Source organism: Emydura macquarii, unplaced genomic scaffold (assembly GCF_026122565.2).
Source record: "Emydura macquarii macquarii isolate MOO-44397 ecotype Brisbane River unplaced genomic scaffold, CSIRO-AGI_Emac_v2 contig_2417, whole genome shotgun sequence".
Classification (NCBI taxonomy): domain Eukaryota; kingdom Metazoa; phylum Chordata; order Testudines; family Chelidae; genus Emydura; species Emydura macquarii.
The window spans coordinates 295,588-314,682 of NW_027132554.1; the positions used below are offsets into that span (position 1 = coordinate 295,588).

At 54.5% G+C, this 19,095-nt stretch overlaps 1 protein-coding gene across 1 annotated transcript; it reads left to right on the top strand.

Annotated features, from left to right (window-relative positions):
* The first annotated feature begins 855 nt into the window (after positions 1 to 855).
* Positions 856 to 18,697, top strand: SAPCD2 (suppressor APC domain containing 2). The gene is made up of 6 exons (XM_067561468.1): positions 856 to 1,433; positions 5,306 to 5,439; positions 13,087 to 13,233; positions 15,520 to 15,621; positions 16,679 to 16,801; positions 17,493 to 18,697. Exons 1-6 carry the CDS (start codon positions 911 to 913, stop codon positions 17,619 to 17,621), a joined length of 1,158 nt encoding a protein of 385 aa, XP_067417569.1. The 5' UTR covers positions 856 to 910; the 3' UTR covers positions 17,622 to 18,697.
* The last annotated feature ends 398 nt before the right edge of the window (positions 18,698 to 19,095 follow it).

The window sequence follows — 19,095 nt, forward strand, 5'->3', positions numbered from 1 at the left end:
TTGTTTTGGTAGGGTTGCTGAAGAATTTTATAGGATGTTTGATCCCCAGATACACGTGGGTGTCTCAAGGTCTGGGACAACCTGCGTGAGTTGTATTTAAAAAGGGGGAGGGGGGGTTGTAACGTGTAGGTGAGGTTTCAACTGACTCACTGAAACCCATCAGCAAAACCCTTCATGGCAGAAGGAAGAGAAAGCGCAGAATGTCTCACCCTAGGGACCCGCACCAGGTTCACACGAGGCAAGCACACCCACCCACCCCAGCTCCTCAGTTTGGTCTGCAATTCAGGGCATCCTTCCATAACCTAGGGCTCCTGCGGGTGGGTGAAATTCCGCCGTGTGTGCTGCGAGTGTCACAGCCCTAGGGCCCACGCGTGTGAAACTGACGAGAGGAGACAGAGGGCTCCCACCCCCTACCCGGCCGGCTCACAAAGGCCGATTCCCTGTACTCCCTGTTGTCTGAACGCACTGGAAGTTGGGGGCGGTGTGTGTGTGTGTGTGTGTGGGTCTCATTGTGAATGCAGTGAATGAGTAGAAAATATCCCCCCCCTCCCCCCGCCGCTCCCCCCATGGCGGAGAGACAGCCAGCGTGAGGGGGGGCCAGGGGCTGGGGGAATCTCCGCGCCCCATTGTAGGGGCTCCGGGTTCGGCTGGGTATTAATGACACAGCTCAAGCCGGGCTGGCCTGCCGCGCTGGAAAATCAAACCGGCCAGCTTCCTCCTCAGCCAATCAGCCTGCGGGGCTGCCCATCGCCAGCCAATGAGAAAGGGGAATGCTAATGAGGTGACGTCAACCTCGAGGGATGGCCCCATTCAGAAAAGTAGGAGCCGGGTGGTGGCGTTCCCCGAGGAACTCGGTGTAACAATTTCTAGCGCTCCAAGCCCGCGGCGGCGCCGGGGTCCCCCGGCCCTGATGGCTCCCGAGCGCGGGGCTCGCTCCCTGCCCCCGGAGCCGGTCCGCAGCACCGAGGGGCTGCCCAGAGCCTTCCTGCAGAGCCTGCGGACCCTCTTCGACATCCTGGATGACCGACGGCGTGGCTACGTGCACCTGCGGGAGATCGAGTCCCGCTGGCAGGGGGCCGAGGCCCGGGAGCTGCCCCCCGGGGTGTTGGAGGGGCTGCGGCAGGCGGCCCCGGCCAGCGGCTACCTCACCTTCGAGAGGTTCGTGCTGGGGCTCCGGGCCGCGCTGCTGAGCCCGGCGAACGGGGGGAAAGCGGCGCGGCCGGCCCCGGGGGGGTGCGACCCCCGTGGCAAGGCGCGCCCCGCCGCCCCCAAGGCCGGGCCGGAGCCGGGCCGAGGGCAAGAGCGGAGCAGGTGCTCGAGCGGCCTCGCCGGGAGCTCGTCCCGGAGCTTGGAGAAGATCCCCAGCCCGCCGGGAGACGCCGCGCCCCGGGCCGAGGGGGCGCGCAGGGGGCAGAGCCAGGGCAGGAGCAGAGGTGAGTGCGGCAGCGGGAGGGACGGGCCGTGCGCCGGTGAGCGGCCGCTGTCCCGGGGCGGTGGGTGTCTGCGCCGAGCGGAGCCCCTCGAGCTGCCTGGGAATGAGCCTGCCCCGCTGCCCCTTCCCCACGGCCCCTGCCCCGCTGCTGGCACTACAGCCGTCTCCTCTGCCTCTTCTGCCCCAGCTGCCCGTCTCTCCCGTCCCCCCCTTGCCTTCAGTGCTCCTTTTAATCCCCCTCGCCCTGGCTGCTGGGCTTGGCTCCCCAGCCCTTGTCTAGATCAACGCCCTCCCACCGTCCTGGTCCGAAACTCAGGCCTGGCTGGTCTCCTGTGCCTGCGCAGCTTGTCTTTGAGAGGCTTTTTCCGTGCAAAGGAGTAATTTGGGGAGAGGGTCTCTCTCTCTCTCTGCGCTGGCGACAAACACAGAGGCAGAGGGCAGGATTTGCCCCCTTGCTCTCCGCCACGGTCTGCCACTATTGCTTAGGCTGAGTCGCATCCAGCTCCACTGAGACTACCCGAGGAAGAGCCCCGTGTCAGCTGGGAAGCTTGTCTCTCTCTGGCCGATAGAAATTGGTCCAATAAAAGACAGAACCTCACCTGCCTTGTCTGGCTAATATCCTGGGAGCTGGGACCAACGGGGCTACAACAACAGGGCATGCAAAGTAAGGGCCAGTTCGTGAGCCTTTCAAAAGGGCCATTGAAAAGTACTTGGCGCCTTGAGTCAGGGATGATTCAAGTGTCAATTACTATTCCAGGGGAGCAAAGAGTATCACAGTCTAGTCCAGAGATGCTACTCACCACCAGAAAGGATGCCAGAGTCTGGCGTGTGGATGTGAATTGTCTGGATTGTGCTTGTGGGGCTGTGATTTTTTAAAAATCATTATTTCTTCTTTCCCTGACTTTGTTTTTCCCCTTCCCCCCAGCTGATATTTGTCCCTGAGAACATTCTGACCAAACCAAAATAAAATAGAACCGTACCAGATTTTAACCTGATTGAGCCTCGTGGGTTTTAAAATCCACCACAGTCTTCAGTATATAACATCTTTTCCTGCGTGAGGCTGTTCTGGTCCTTTGAGGGGTGTGAATGACTCTGTGAAGGTCGGATGGGGGAGCAGGTAAGGTAAGGTTCTGAGGGGTACAGTGGGATCTAGCCTGGCTCCCCAGAATCATGCAGAGGGGAAATTCCAATTTTCATACCGAGTGGAGATTACTGGATAAATTCCATCACTGTCTTGCAACCTCATCTGCTTTTCCTGAAGACTTTGATTCAGGTTATTTTCTGCTGGGCTCTGATCTGGATCCAAAGCATCTGAGCCTTTGGATTGTTTTCAGATCAAGAAAAATACTTCCTCTGCGGAGGGGAACTTGCTGAATTTCAGCAGGTGCCTCGGCAGCGATTTCATAGTTTCAGATCATGATAAGGGTCTCTGCTGATGGATTGCTCTAGGTAGAGAGGGCAAAAGACCAGGGTGTGTCTGAACCAACACCTACTGGTCTGGTTTCAAGCAGTGCAAACCTGTTTCTCTCTCTCTCTGGGCCTGATGCAAAGCCCACTGAGGCTTGGATCAGGCCCTGTACCTGAACTACTTACACAATATAAACTGGACTCCAGCGTCCAGCTCCCGATCAATCACTGGTGCATTTTTAATTTGTATTCCTCATTATGTGCTGACTTGTCTGTTATAGTGATGAACAAGAAATATTAGGGGCTTTAATGTTAAAGTGCCTATAGTTGTCCTATTGCCCAAAGCGATGTAGGTGACATCACCTTTGTGGCTAGAAACACAGCCGTTCAGGTTTACTGACTGATCGCCATGTCTTGTGTGGCAGTGAAAGGGCCCCTTGCTAGCTGAGCAAACGTAACTGAACGAATTGCAGAGTTCAATTTGATAATAAATGTGGTGCTAACAGAGATTCTCAAACTTCTTTTTGTGTGGTGTGGACCACATCTTAAATCGCTCTGCTCTCTTGTGGATCAAGCCCCACCCATGACTGCTGAGGCCACCTGGCCTCCTGTTTATGATCACATAAATCCCTGTTGCTATTACTTTCCACTTAAGCAATTGCTGTAACATTAGGAAAGCATTCCATGTGTCCTTAGCTGTCTTTTTTTGTAGTGCAATTTAACAGCCAAACCAGCAAGTGCTCCACATACCTCCTGTAGTTCATGGATCCCAGTTCAAGAAGTGCCCTGTTATTACTTACGAGCCAATCATATGTATTACATCTGTTTCTAGGAACACAGAAGTTGCTATACTGGATCAGACCATCTAGCCCAGCACCCTTCCTCCTTTAGGGAGGAAGGTTCCCTTCAGTACCAGCTGGTTCAAAGGAAGGTGTTGTAGGCAGTAATGGGATAACTAACCATAGGGAAAGTTTCTTGTATCCTAAAAAAGAGGAACTGAGTTCAAATCATCCAACAATTCGTTAGAGAGAGATCAAAGCAGATGGAGAGCTTAAGATGAGTGTTTGTCCTAGTGCAGTTTAGTTCTTCTCTGAATTCCAGTGAGCTGTGGGAAAAGTGTGACTTGGAACTTGGGGCAGAGATGAAATGTGGAGAGAGGATTGATTCTCAATTGACTGGCCTTTCGAGCCATCACCAGTGAACCTGAGCCCCTGTTCAGTCACTCTCAGCACAAGTGATGCGTGCTTCAGTCTCCACATCTGTAAAACTGAGATAATGATTCTTAAAGGGCTTGGCAAAGGTGGTGAGATGATAGATCTACTAATGAAACATGCTATATACAAGTCTGCTTGAAACACATTTGTTTATTTTCCTTTATCCCCGTAAAAGCCGTGTGTTCCCCCCCCTCTTTTCTGTGGGACATCCAGTTAAGGTATTCTGAACTCCATTTTACCTCTAGCATGGTCCCATAGGACCAAGGATTGTGCATAAACCGTTACTATTTAGCTCCGTGGTTCCCAACCTTTTTGTCTCGAGGGCCACAGAGATCATTTTTACAACCCTGAAGGGCCATCAGTCTCCACCAGCAGCCTTCCCCTCCCCATTGCAGCCAGAGGGAAGGAGTTCTCCTCGCTGATCTCCTGTCCCCCTGGCTGCAGCAGGGAAACGGCATGTGTCCTATAGCCCCGTGCGCTCCACCTGGGTCTCTAGGCAGTGGCTCCCTTCTACAGCCGGGGGATGGGAGATCAGTGCTCCCCTGCCTCTGGCTCCAGCAGGGACCCCAGCACCTAGGGACCCAGGCGGAGCACTTTGCTGTGCTCCTTGCTACAGTCAGGGAAGGGGAGCGCTGATCTCTCCCTTGGCTGCAGCAAGGAGCCTGCAGTGAGCTGGTGGATGTACTCTTCCTTCATTCCCCTCCCTCATGCCGTGTGGGGCTAACTTCTTACGTTGCTAAACCCTATTGCTGCTGCTGCTGTTAATGGGAGCTGTGATTAATTCTCCCCTCAACCCCGTCTCCCCTAGCTAGAGAAAGTAGAGGGAAGAGTGTTACATCCTCCTCTGGCATTGGCGGGCGGGAGGTGCTCTTCTTACAGATGTGAGCATTGGCCACTCGCTGGTGGGCCTGGCCCTCCGCTTTCACTGACTCGAACCTGTGAGATCCTGCCCCATCGGTCGGAGTCGCTGGCGTGTAAGATGTATACTGCACGGCAGCACACGTGGGGCAGGAGGTCACGCGCTCATCTGAGATCTCTGCAATATCCAGGCGTGGCCAGGCTGAAATCCCAACCCGCGTGCTCCTGTTGGTGCTTAGCCAGGACTTGAATGAGTTAAACGGTCCTTTTTACATTTTATTTTTTATTTAAAGGATCTGGAATATATGGAGAAATCCTCTGATCCTCTCGTGCTGGGTGTATTATCCCTGCATGTTGTCTTCATTAAAATGTGCATGTCCCTTCTCTGTTGTAGGTGCCGAGGGGAAGCCCACAGGACAATCCCACGGCGAGGGCAACTCCACGGGGGTGGTGGACGCTCGGCGACATGAGAGAGGTCGCAGGGAGCACCGGAGACACACCATCACCAACGGGGTGGACTATGGCATGGTAGGGGAGCGGTTCTGTGCTGGTTACCCAGCCACGGTCATTCTTGCCAGGAGTATCTGCAACCACTAGGGGATCCCCTCTTCCACGTGCTCTTCGCTGCCTGGCAGATGTACTGGAAAGAGAGCTTTCCAGTCTCACTCTTGGTCCACCCCGGTGTTTTGTGGTTCCACTTGTCCTACGGGGCAGCAAAAACCTGGGGTTTGTGGGGTATTAAAAGGAGAGACGTATCACATCACTGTGCAGTCTTTTACAAGTCACCCTCTATTCTGCAACATATGCGAAAGGAACAGTCAAGGACGCCAGGTAGCCTGTAAACGTCCAATACTATAGTGTGGTAATCAAACGGGCGGCTTCGTGCTACTGCAGAGTTAATTGTCCCTTTGACTTGCAGAGCCTGGCGGCTTCAGAGCAGAGATTAATGTGTTTTGTTTTCTTCTTTGCAAACATACCCGGGAAATTAAATGCAAACACATGCGTTAGTACGTAGTAGTAGTAGTAGTACTCTGTGTGGGTAAATGGATTTGTCAGGGCCCATGTCACTTCAGGATCAGGGCCTTAAACTCCTAGGGCTGGATCCTCCAGTTTATTAAGTCCCCTTTGCACTCTAACATCCGTAGATGGTTGGTGAAGAATTCCTCCTATGCGGAGGACCCCCTGCTATCTGTCCCAGCCACCTCTGGCATGGTGGGGAAGGGCTGGGGCAAAAAGGAGCAGAGTTCCATTGTGCCTGATCCTCCGCTGACATGAGATCCCTGAGAGACCTTTTGCCGGTGGTAAGTTAGTGTGGCTTCCCTGCAATTCTTACATGCCTCGAGGCCAGGAGTTTGTCCCCTCTCTATGGCCCCAGGGTGGAGAATCGGCCTTGGTGTGCAATAGAAGTGCCTTGCCTAGACAGCAAAGTACTCAGGATATTATCAGCTCACCCACGCTGCTCATGACCCAAAATCCTGCCCATAGGCGGTCTGAATGAGTAATGTTCATGGAAGCGCCTGCCTTTCCTGTATCTTGCGTGCCATTTAATTTACATTATTTTATCCTAAGCGCTCTGCCCTGCTGCATCACTTCTTTCCTTTCTCGAAGGCCAGTATCTATCTCTTCTCTTCCCCCCCCCCCCCCCCATTTGAACGGCGCTGACAGAGCACATGTGCTGCCTTTGTGCAGCATTGATTATGTCGGCCCAGTGGCTTCTGGCCACATAACATGCTCTGATTCCTGGCCTGGCCCTCCCCGCGGGCTAGCGGGGGTGTTTCACACACACCAATTAGGAGCTGCAGCAGTGCTGAGAATCGATCCCCTTTGCTCACTGTGGGAGTTGGAGTGGGGGCCTGTGCTGTGAAGTGCTTGCCGGGGAATAATAGGTGCCTGGGGAAAGCTCTCTACCTCCATCCAGCCCGACTGGACGCTCCGGGTCACTGCTTTTGAGGTGGGATGAGGCCCTTGCTCAGATAGGAGTGGGCTACGGGGAGCTCCCGTACCCCCACCTCTCCGTGAATTGCAGTCACTGACTTCAATGCTACACATTAACATTTGCTAATAGGCACAGCTGGAGAAGACAGGCGGGCTGGCCTTGTGGTTCAGGGGCTGGCCTGGGACTCGGCAGATTGGGTTTGATTCCTGTCTACAGGATCACAGGCGAGTCGCGTCCCCTGCCTAGGCCTCCCCGTCCCCAGCTGGAGCCTGGCGATAATGGCACTGATCGACCACACGGGGTGTTCTGTCTGTCTGGGGCACGTCTCTGACTTCCAGTGCCGTAGCCTGAGCACCTCGCTGGCTTTGCTCTCTTGATCAGGGCAGGGCTCTTATGCCCATTTGACAGATGGGGAACTGAGCCAGACAAATTAAGTGGCTGAGCCAAAGTCACGCAGGTGCTTGTGGTGGAGCAGGAGTTGAATCCAGGCTAGTGCTCTAACCCCTGGACCCTCCTTCCTCGCCTCTCTTGAGAGGCTGTAAAGTGCTTTGGGCTCCCCGGGCGGAGGGCGGCTATTACACTGATCAGCCTACAAACAAATCAGCCCCTTCCTGGAGTACTGATTCCTTGGGCAAAAGTGGCTGGACACCAGAGAGTGGAGCATGTGGCCGATCCTACTCGCCTGTGTGTGCTGCGGGTGGCCGTGCAATGACCCCTGGACATCGTGTGTCTGGTTGGTTTGCCTTTCACTTCGCCCATTGATCGGCCGATTTCCCCCGTGGCTTCTCTGCAGCTGGGACGAGGCTTTTTACGAGTGGTGAAGCTCGTTCATTGGTGAGTAGCCTGGGCTAAAGTGCTTCCTCTGTCCCAGCCATCCCCACTCGAGTGGAAGGAGCCTCCATTTCTTCCTCCCATCCTGGACACTGCTTCTGCCGGCCTCTGCAACCCACCCTCCTCCCTCACTGGCAGACTGGATGCCTTCCATCCGCTCGCCGAGCAGAGACGCTGGCGTCCCACCAGCGAGTGGGATGTTGTCCTTTCCTCCGGTCACCACTGGAACTGGCAGGGCCAGGCCCAGGGCAGGGCATTCGGTGGCAAGCTGCGGACACAGCTGGATGGGCGTCCTCGCGACGTACAGCACCCTCTTCGTTCCCTTGAGCAGTGGCTTGTGCAGCTCCAAGGCGGTTCAGTTCTTCCTGTGGGTACGTCCTGGGCAATCGGCGTGTGTGTGTGTGGTTGCGTGTGTGTGTGTGTGTGTGGTTGCCCTGCCACTTTGGAGGGCTCAGATTGTGGCTAGCAAGAGTTTGCTGTGTCTGCAAGTGCCTGGCAGGCTGCATGAAGCATTGGGATGGGTGATAAACCTCCAGTCCATTCTCTTCTAAAGAATTAAATGCCTGTGAGCCGCCTCTAGGATTATGAGCGGGATCCCTCTTCTCATCCGAGCTCTCTACAGACCCAGAGCCCTCTTCAAACCAGTGTGAGAGGAGTGAGCCGCACTCAAGTGGCGTCTAAACTTGCCTTCTCCCGTCTGTAATCTTGAAATCCCTGGCTACTGGCAGCCGCCCCCCACTCTGCTGTGCTTGGTTCACAAGCCTGGCCGTGCCATCTTTGAATTGCAAACGCATCTTGTGCTTGAAAAAGCTAAGACCGGAGAAGGGTGTGGGGCTGGGGTTGTGTCTGCAGCTGGGGTGCAGCATGGACAAGAGAGGATTTTGTGTGGTTCGCTTCCGCGTGATGGGGCTATCTGAAAAGGATTTTTCTGCAATGGCTTTTTAGCAATTCTTGATGTTACTCGTCAGTTGTGGACTCCAGCACTTCCTGTGATGGTTCAAACATGCACTTGCTTGGGTCTCTATTGTTTGTATTATAGCTGCTATATACATCTATAGAAGCTTTCTTCCAAGCATCTCAGTGCTTTTTTTCTTATTATTTCTATTAGGGTAGCGCATATAGGCCCCAACATGGTTTAGGACCTCATTGCGTTAGGTGCTGTACAAACATGGTAAGAGACTGTCATTGTACTAAAGATCTTGCAGTCTAAATAGATGATGATGATGATGATAAGTGTCCTTTTCATCAGTAGATCTCAAAGATCTTTAGACAGAGAGAGAAGTACCATTATCCCCATTTTACAGATGGGGAAACTGAGGCACGGGGAGATGAAGTGATTTCCCAGGGTCACAAATCAGGTCAGTGGCAGAGCCAGGGATAGTACCAAGGTGTCTAGCCCACAATATGGGCTAGTCCCTGGTTAGTAGGTGCTCAGGACATCAAAGCACCAAAATTTGACTTGACAGGGAGATGCATAGCTCTGCGATTTATTGATAAGGTCTGCCGATGTCCTGAGGCCATAGGGGTAGTTTGACTTCTATAGGGGGCAGCTCCAGTGGGGCTGTGTGTGTGTGTGGGGGGGCAAATTCCATGCTTGCCCGAGGCTTGTAGTTTGATCCCCCAAACTACGCCCATGCCTGAGGGCACAGTCTTTGTATCCAGGGCCCTTTCTCTGGGCTCAGGGGAGTATCCATTCTCCTCCAGAGGCTGGGAAACAAGTGATTTCCCCTACACAGCTTGTGTCCACCATTAGCCATGAGGCTGGGGCCCTGTCCGCTCTGAAATCTGAAACCCCACGGCAGGGTGTCTGCAATACTGCCTGCCAAATAGGAGCTGGGGCTGTCCAAGGGAGACCCGCTGGTGGAGGAACAGCAGCCTCCACGCTCTGTGGGTGGATAAGCACCCGCTGTGGGGACCTGCGCTATTCACCGTGGAAGTGGAATTTAAAAACCCTTCGTAACTTGCTCACTTGCTGCATTGCTGCCGTGACAAGGAGTCTTCATGCCGGGGCTCCACTGGGGGGCACTGGTGACGCGGGTCAGGGTGGGGCATTATTCCTCTTGTCCCCACGGCTGGCTGGCTGTGGGACTCAGTTGCAGCCCCTCAGAAATGTAGCATTGGGGTGACTGAAACACCCCCATCTGTCCCTCTTTAAAAAAAGAAAAAGGAGGGGGTACATAGTGGGTCAGACCAATAGTCCATCTAGCCCGGTGTCCAGTCTGCCCACAGTGGCCAATGCCAGGCACTTCAGAGGGAATGAACAGAACAGGTGATCATCAAGTGAAATTCATGTGAGTTGCCTCTAGGATTATGGGGGGCGGTTTCCCCTCCTAGTCATAGAGCACCAGCCTTGGGGGAGGGGGACGGAATACCCCAGCTTAGTCTTGAAAGCCATCTCCTCTGCCTGGTGGGAGCAGTGCCAGCCTCTGCACTGCAGGAAACCGCTGGGAAGAGAGAGAGAGAGAGGAACTGCACCCCCGTGATGTCTTACGTCTGCCGTGCAATCCAAGGCGGGAGCGGATGAGTGCAGGGCGCGGCTGCCTCGGTAACAGCCACAGGTTCCATGCTGCCTTTTCGTTCTCGCTCGCTGCCAGTGGGAACGGCGCCGGCTTGCTTTCTGGGTCATTGGCTGGCGCTGGGTCCCTGTGTCTTTCTCACAGTCTGCTCCCATTTGCGTGTTTCAGTGTTGTTTGGGTGACTGAAAGCAGAGCCCCGAGCATCCCGTCCAGTGACTCTGAGGATTTTTTTTGCCCCCCTTTTCATCACAACTAGGAGCTGGTGGCGTATGACCAGCCTGTGTGTGGAGCCGTGCTGTTTTAACTGCCCTGGCCCCGCTCCCTAGTAATGTCCCCGTGAAAACCCGCTTCAGCGGCTTTACTGCCCAGAGTTTTCATTGCCTACATGAGCAAGAGGGATCCCCAATGCACCCACATGTGGCTGAGTCTGGCCTCAGGAAAGCCATGGCTAGTGCTGCTGTGCCGTTCCTCTGCTCGTCACGCGCTCAAAAGGTTGGATGCTCATGGAGGAGAGTCGTACAGTTGGTCTGTATGCCAGGCTAATGGCATATTGCACCACCTGCCTTCTGCCTCATCTCATTTAGAGATACCAGCCCTCGTTAAGCCCAAACCTCAAGTAGAACACTGCAGGGCTCTCTGCTTTGTTCTAAGAATGTTATTTGGTTGGGGCAGAGTTAAGGTTATGGCAGTTATCAGAGTGCGAGCGAGTGCCTTATTGGCAGAGGCAAACTTAACCCTGCATTTCCTAGGTGTCTAGTATATGTGTTGAACTCTAGCGTTCTTTGCCAGTAATTGACATCCTGCACAGTGTCAACTCACAGCCTTAAACTTCCACCTCCGTCTGCTAGGTGGCTGGCTGGAGGCACCAAAGTGAGAAGATGTCGAGTTAAATGACTAGAGATTTTCAAAGGAGCCTGTGGAATTTCAGTGGGATTTGGCACCTAACTCTTAAACATCTCTGAAAATTGCAGTCTGGTGCAATGGAGCAACTGAGATCCAGCTTCGTGCACCGGAGACTCAGCTGCATTTCCAATACAGGGATAAGGGAAATGCTTAACTGCAGCTCAGAGGAGGAAATCTCCTGCCGTGGTTGTATGGGCTATTGAGATGACATCTCCATGCAAAGGTTTCCTATTGACCTAGCCCATTAAGCCAAGACTGATCTAGTGTGAGGCAAGGCAGAGCTGCAGCCTCAGAGAAGAAGGAAGGAAGGTCATTCAGAGGGGTGACTCTCCCATTTGTGAATGACCTGCCCCTGGTTGAACCAAGCTGAGAAACCTGCTTCCCAGGTAGCAAGAACTTTCTGAGTAATAGCAATCTGGGTATAAATCTGCTCTCTCGTTGTCTGTCTGGTCTGTCTGTCTCTCTTCCTCTGGATTTGCAGCAGCTGCCTGATGGATCCGACTGGTCTGTCATGGTCCCCACCTTCCATTAGGCCAAATTCAAAGGATACAAACATAAGCTGGGTAAAGGGGCTTTTTGTGTCCATGCAACTCTGATCTAGCTAGTCTCTTGGATGGTGCAGTGGTAAAGAGACACCTAGACTTGCTGAGGAATGAGTCCATGAGAAAGGAGGTTCCCATGAGTGATATATTCCCCCCCCCGAGCGTCTGATTATACCCAGGCTTCATATTCCAGTGTAAAGAAGCCCTGTTCTCCAGTTAGGCTATGGTTCTCCATGTCTGTTCCAGGTCCACGTCCTCCTGAAGGCTGGGTACAGGGTGTAGCACTGATGGAGCTGCCCCAAGCTGAACATCCAGGTTGATGGGATGCCAGGGTCCATGAGGAGGGGTGGCAGAGACACACTGTCCATCCCTTCGCTCATCAGCTGATGTCAGGATGCCCAAATCTGACAGCTCTCTCCATAAAGGAAACAGAACTCTTTGCCTTTGCTTCTGTTTCTCTAAAACTCCCCCCCCCCCCCCACACACACACACACACTTCCCCCCCCCCTCCAGGGAAAGGGGATGAGCCACTTTCCACCTGTCTCTTCCAAGAAGGGATCTGTGCAGTTGGTAACTGAATTCCTGCATGTGCCATGGCTAGAGGCAACGCTGCTCCTCTGTGCTTGTTGCGATCGTGAGCTGGACCCAAAGAAAAGTGACTTGGACTTGGGATTAGGTCACTTCTGGATGGCTTCAGAACAGAGACTGTCAGAGCTGTTTCTCTGCCTTGGCCTTGGCTTGCTCCAGGGATGGATGGTGGTGTTCTGGACCAGGATGTAGTGGTCAGGTCTGGTCTAGTGGGTGGAGCAGGCAGACAGGTTGGGGAATGCAGCCAAGGCTCAGCACAAGAGTCAGCTGCTCACTACCAGAGCCCAGGGTCGAGCCAAAGTCTGAACCAGGAATTGAAGCTGTGGGTCAAAGCCAAAGTCAGATGCCGAGGGCCAAGCTGGAGTCAGGGTCAGAGGCTGGAGTCGGAGCCAGGGCTGATCACTGAGGAATGGAGGTGAGGCCTATGGCAGGAGGAGAGGCCAGGCTGAAGCATGGTGGGAACAAGAGCAAAGGTGGGGGGAAGGCAGGAGCCAGAAACAGGGTTGGGTGCAGGGAGGCAGGCACAGACAGGGTCCCATGGAGCCCCAACAAGAAACCACCTGGCTGCTCATACAAACTTCCCGTTCCTCCTCCTGGTTTAAATAGCGTAGTGGAGCCAGGTGATCCTCCAATCAGAGCTCCTGTGGGTGGTGCCTTGGCTGGGGCTCTAGCCCATCTGGTTCCAGTAGCTATTGGTGGAGGTCCGGAGGTGGCAGCTGGCTGGGGACTCCCAGCCCTGGGCCCAAGACCTGGGCTGTCACAGTGGGCAAACCATTTCCAGGGTGGCTGGAGGTGTGATGGGCATCCTTGTGTTTGGATGGTGGGGGCATTAAAGGTACGTGGGTTTTGTGTCTTGCAGCTGAAGCAAATGAAGGAGTTGGAGCAGGAGAAGGACTTTCTACTTCAGGGGCTGGAGATGGTGGAGCGTGCCCGGGAATGGTACCACCAGCAGATCCAGACAGTGCAGGAGCATCAGAAACACCTGGGGAAAAACAAAACCACCAACGTGAGTGTGGGGCTCACTCCAGGGACCGTCTCGCCCTGTGGGGGCAGGGGAGGAGGCTGGAAAAAGGTCCGGTTAAAACCGGAGACTGGAAGGACCCCAAGTTATAATATCACTTCCCCTTAAAGAACTAATAGAGACCCAGTGTGAGATCTGCAGAAGCCCTGGTGCTGTCTTACTCTGCTCCCATTGGACTCAGTGGAGGTGGGCTGGGGAGGGGGTTGGGGGCTGGGTATGTGTGGGACTTGCACATGCAGGGGGGGATCAGGGCAGCTGGGATCACTTAGCCTGTGAAGGGGAAGAGATGTACACCAAGTCGCTTCTCCTCCCGCTCCCCTTTCTTGCCTGGTGCCGGAGACGAGCCGAGAAGCCGCCTGACGAAGCTGAAGGACAGTACATATGTTTGCAGCCAGTTACAGGGGCCCCCGCGTTGCCCAGCGTGGTGCTAACCTGTCAGATGTAATGGCAAGCTCAAAACTCCCCCCTCGTGCCAGCCAGAGTCACTCTGCTGGCCTTAGTGGCATCTGTCCTGCTTCCATCCACCCGGGCAAAACTTTCCCCCAAAAAGTCAGTCGAATGCTGATGGGATTTTTTTCTTTTTGGAGAAGAGCCCGATGCTCTTAGGCCAAGATCTGCAAAGGGATTTAGGCTCCTAACTGTGACGTTCTCCTCTGCAATCTGGACTGGTGTATTGCTGTGTCACCCCCAATCCCTCACTCTTGGTGCCCGTCTCACTGGGCTCTGCTACATGAACCCCCATTCCTGAGCAGTTCACGCACAGCCTCCTGCAAGCAGTGAGTGAGTGCTTCTGGCCAGCCACTCATGGGATTATGCAATAGAATGACCCCAGCAAACACCCCCAGTCCCAGATGCAACTCTAGGAACTTCCATCTTGCTATGTTCAGTGCTGCCCACTGAAGAATGCAAGCTCATAATCAGTTCATCAATTTATCAAAGAAATGTATAAAATGAAGTCTCTAACACACACTCAACCACATGCACTGCTTTAGATCAAACAAACAAATGTATTAAGTACAGAAAGATTTTAAGTGATTATAAATCAGCAGAAAGCAGGTCAGATTTGATCAAAAGTAAATAAAAAGCAAATTTCATTCTAAACTAAGCTTAACACTTTCAGCAACCTTACAATCTTGGATGATTCTCACAGGCTGGCTGGGCTGCCTTCACCCAGTCACTCCCCATGTGATCAATGCTTCAGTTGTTTGTAGATGTAGTGGAAGACAGAGAGAGAAGAACCAAGATGTCCCCTTTTTCAACATGTTCCTTTGTGCCTCCCCCACCCCCCCTTTCAGGGTCAGGTGACAAACAGTATCTGTGCATGGTTTTCTCCATGTTCTGAGACATTCTGGTATTTGTGGATTCGCTTGTTGAAGTCTGGGCTGGTCCTTAGTTCTCAGAATGCTGAGCTGGGCTGTTCTATACAAGTCTTAGTGAGGTGCGAATGGCTTCTCAGCTCTGTAGAGTTTTGCCTAGATCTGCCTTAAGCCATGAGACATCTTTGGGAAGATGACCTAGCGAAGCCTCATAACCATACACATGACATTGCTACAGACCTACCACTATAACAATAATGTTCAGTGTGCCATGAGCATTTCAAAAATATCTTACATGTCATACTTTTCATTACACACAACTACACTATAAGGGTGAACATGAATGATACACAATCACACCATAAAGGAGTATATGGGGGGTGCAGTGTGTCACACTAACTTCATTGATTTCAGTGGGAGTTAGGAGCCTAAATACCTCTGAGGATCTGGGCCTGAATGACCATTAATCACCTCGGTAGCTCTGCAGATGGGAGATAATGAAGGGGATCAAGTCTGTGGAAGCCGGTGTCAGGAAGGATTCCTCGCTCCCTGTGCACACGCACGTGCCTGTGCCGCCCTGCCCAGGTTGTGTGTTTCTCTTAGCACCCTCCCTTGGCACATGTGGCATTGGTGGTTCCCGAGGCAGGTCCCAGACCAGAAGGAGGAACAGTGATGTGGCTGGGCCAGGATGGTTTTGTAAATTGAGATGAGAGCTACAGGAGTCCCTTGGCATGCACCTTCCTGGGCTCTTTGGAGAAATGCACATCCCACCTCCATCTCCAGTCAGCATTAGCCCCATCCAGGTTTCCAGCCAGGCTGGCTCCTTGAAGATGAATCCAGTGGAGTTACGATGAAGGCCAGAGAGCTCTTGGATTGTCTCTACTTGCACGTTGCAGCAGCATGAAGTCCTGGAGAACTGGCTCCTCATTCTGCCTTCCAACCCTGCTTCTTCCAGGACTTCTTCCCAGAGGGGAACCAACACCACCTGGGTCACCTTCTACCCAAGCTGCAGGAGGTGAACCACTGCCTCAGAGAACTGCTGTCTGCCTCCGAGAAGGTGAGAGCCCTGGCTGCTCCCAGGGCCGGACGTTTGTATTGCTCTTCATTAGGTCAACGGGAGCCATGCATAAAGGAAGACATCAGACCAGAAACAGAATTAATGTGGCCCTGTAGGAGTGCCTGGTCCCTCAGCGGAGAGATGGGAGGAGGTGCCCGGAGACTCTTGCACCTAATGTAGCAGGGGTTTAGAGCAGCAATTCCCCACTTGGACCAGGGGATGCTTGTAGGTCAGAGGAGTGAAGCACTTCCACAGGATTCAAATGGGTTAGCCGGCACATGGATAATGAATAATGGATAAACATCCAGAACTGTAACCCTGCCTCCCGCCCCTCCTCCTGCTGTCGGAGAAAGGCTGCTGGGCTAGATGGGCCTCTGGCCTGAGGCAATCAGGCAATTCCTCTGATCCCAGTAAATGAGCAGTGACTCTCCTGCACTTTAAAAGAGAGGCTCTTGGTGTGGGAGGACAGAACCAGCTTGCAAAGGGACCCAGAGAGATCAGTGCTGTGGGGTGGGGCCACAGACACCCTGGGAGACAGACGCCTTGTGAATGGGAAGCCCTGCGCCCCTGGGAGAAGGGACGAGGGTGTAACCCAGCCGCTGCACTCCTCACGTCCCAGCCAGTTTTCCCTCTCTGCTGGCGAACGGGACTTTCCACTGCCCTCAGCCAAATAGCCTTTGCTGTGGGGAAGGAGCAGGTGGGGGCTAGAAGAGGGAAGTTTGCACAGCTCGAAGGCCTGGTTCGGAGGGGCTGTGCTGAGGGATGATCTCCTCGGCTGATGGACTGAACCCGTCCGTTGGCATCACGCTGCCCCTTTCACATCGCCCTGGGTTAAGCGATGAGCTTGCAGTGCCCTCTGCAGGTGTAGTGTCTGCATTGGCGTGCCAGGCCCGCCTGCGTCGGGTGGAGACGGAGTCAGCCGTGAGGAGAGCTCTGCTGACCTCCCGAGGGGTGATCGGCTGGGCCTGCCGAGGCCGGGGAAGCAGGAAGCTAGTGGGGACAGACCATGAAAGGCTGCCAGAGAGACAGATTAACTTTCTCTCCTTCCTCTTCCCAGCCTCTGAACTCCTCCTCGGCGCTGACCAAACCGGTCCCCGCTGCCCCTGCACCGTCTCCTGCCCTGGCAGGGCCCCAGCAAGCCATCAGTATGCTGAAGGAGCAAAACCGGCTTCTCACCAAGGTGAGGGGGTGGGGGCAGCTCCCCCCACTGGGAGAGGGGCAGGAGCTTGGAACCGGGGCCAAAAGAGGGGTCAGGGAGCAGGGGACCCCAGTCACAGTGTCAGGCAAAGCCAGAGGGGAGAGACCTTTGGGGGGGGGGGGGAGGGATTAGCGGGGGGAGAGGGGAAGGCTGCAGGACTGGGACCCAGGCAGAGATGAGAGGAGACCCTGCACGGCCCCCAGTTAAACGAGGCTGCTGAGGGGTGTCATCTTCTGGTCCTGCCCTCCTGCAATAAAGCGCAGGGAGACTGGACGGCTCAGGGAAAGGAGCCCTCCTGGAACCCCTTTGACTGAGGCCAGTAGTGGGGGAAACCTGGTGCCAGCTGCCAGCTCTGGCCTCCTGTGAAATGGGCCGGGAGGGCGGGGGCAGCCTTGGGGGCAGGTGTACACATGCTGTGACCTGCCTTGTAGCCAGGCTAAGGACTGGGGTCTGGAGGCAAGGAGCGGCAGGGACAGCGGGGGGAACTCCTGCTCTGCCGTGAGCACTGTGGCCCAGTCGCTCTGAACCGCCTCTCGCCACCGTAGAGTTCACCCTGGCCACATGAAACCACCTCGAACGCAGGAGATCTGGAGGCTGGGGAGAGGCAGGACCCTGGGAAGGGCTTGCTGCCCACCTCCCTACTCTAACCAGGGCTCTCCTCCTTCATGTGCAGGAGGTGACTGACAAAAGCGAGCGGATCACCCAGCTGGAGCAGGAGAAATCTGCCCTGATCAAGCAGCTGTTTGAGGCCCGGGCCCGAAACAACCACGAAACGAGCCAGCTGGACTCCACCTTCCTCTAGCCCCCAGCTGACCTCCCACAGACCAGGGCCCTGGTCTGGGGACGGGCAGGGACACCTGCAAAAACAGTCCCCCACCGGCCTTCCATGGGGCCTAGGCTTATTGTGGGTTTCTAGGGGGCTGTGACTCCTGCCCAGGTCTCGTTGCTTCCCTTGCTCCGGGGAGATGCTGCGCCTCGTTTTGTGGTAGGCCCGGAGATGCTAACACAGTACTGAACTGATCCCTGTCTGATACCAGAGCCAGAGTTAAACCCTCTCCCCAGCCTCTCTGGTACTCCCCACGCCTGGGCCCTGGATTGGGGACTGGATGGCATCTCTCTCTGGCACGTTGCTGCCTTTCTGCCTTTGAAACCGACCGTGGCACCATGCAAACCTTCCAGCTTCCTTCTGCTTGCGGTGCGGGGAGCACCGAACGCTGAAGGTTTTCTCTTCCCTCCCAGTGCTGTTGGTGCTCAGGAGTACCTCGGCCCCCCGGCCTGATGCGGCCGAATGCCGGCGCTTTCAGAAGAGGGCGGTGTATTGTTGTTTGACACTCCCGGGGGCAGCTGAGAGGCAAAGTGCCCACTCAAAGGCCAGTCATGTACCTAACCCCTTCCTTTGTCACAGGGCTACCTTGAATGTCCGTGATGGTACTGTCCCAAGCTCCACCCACTCCTGCCACCAAGACCCTATTTCCAGGGGCTGGTGCAGATCTTCATGGTCTGATAGTCCCTCTCCCGTGTTTGGAGTAGAGGTGAAATAGTCAATAATGTTTACACTTCAATGGACATAGTTCGGTTTCATGGTTAATGCCCCAGGGAGATGAATGGGGCAGTTCCCTGCTTTGAGCTACTCTTCCAGGCTGCCTGCAGACTCAGGCAGACGTCCCTGCATCAGTTACACTCAGTTAACTTGGGAAAGATTTTCCTTGTGACCCACAAGGGGTCAAGACTTTTTGGGTGTTTGTTTTAAATGCAAGGTTTGGTTCTGTAGCACACGGTAGCAGCTAGCAGACTCCTGGAGCCTGCCCACTCCCTCACCCTCAACCAGAGAGGTTGCAGGATAAAGAATCGCTACCGAACAACGCAGCTGGAGGGCAGGATGCAGATGGACTGTTCCCTTCCCTCCCCACCTCCGCTCACCTCCTCAGCCAGGAAGAAATGGCCGCTTTGCTGGGCTGAATGCTGCAATCACCTTCCTGCGGTATGACCTGTTTACAGGGGTGGGTGGGCGGGTGGGTTTTCTGGAAGCACATGCCATCAGGCGCAGGTGCTGCCAGGGGATCTCCCCCCGTGTTTCTTTTCACACTCCTCGTTGGTGCAGAAGCGTCCAGCCCAATGCCTCGCCCAGCCAGGCTGCTGGGCTCACCTCGCTCCGGTTCCAGCAGACTGTGAAGGACGTGGCTGACGCTCCCTGTTTAGCTGCTGTGCTAGAAGATGGGTCTCTGGGTCCGACCTTAACGAAGCTGCCAGCCACGTTTCCCCTCCCCCCACCCCAA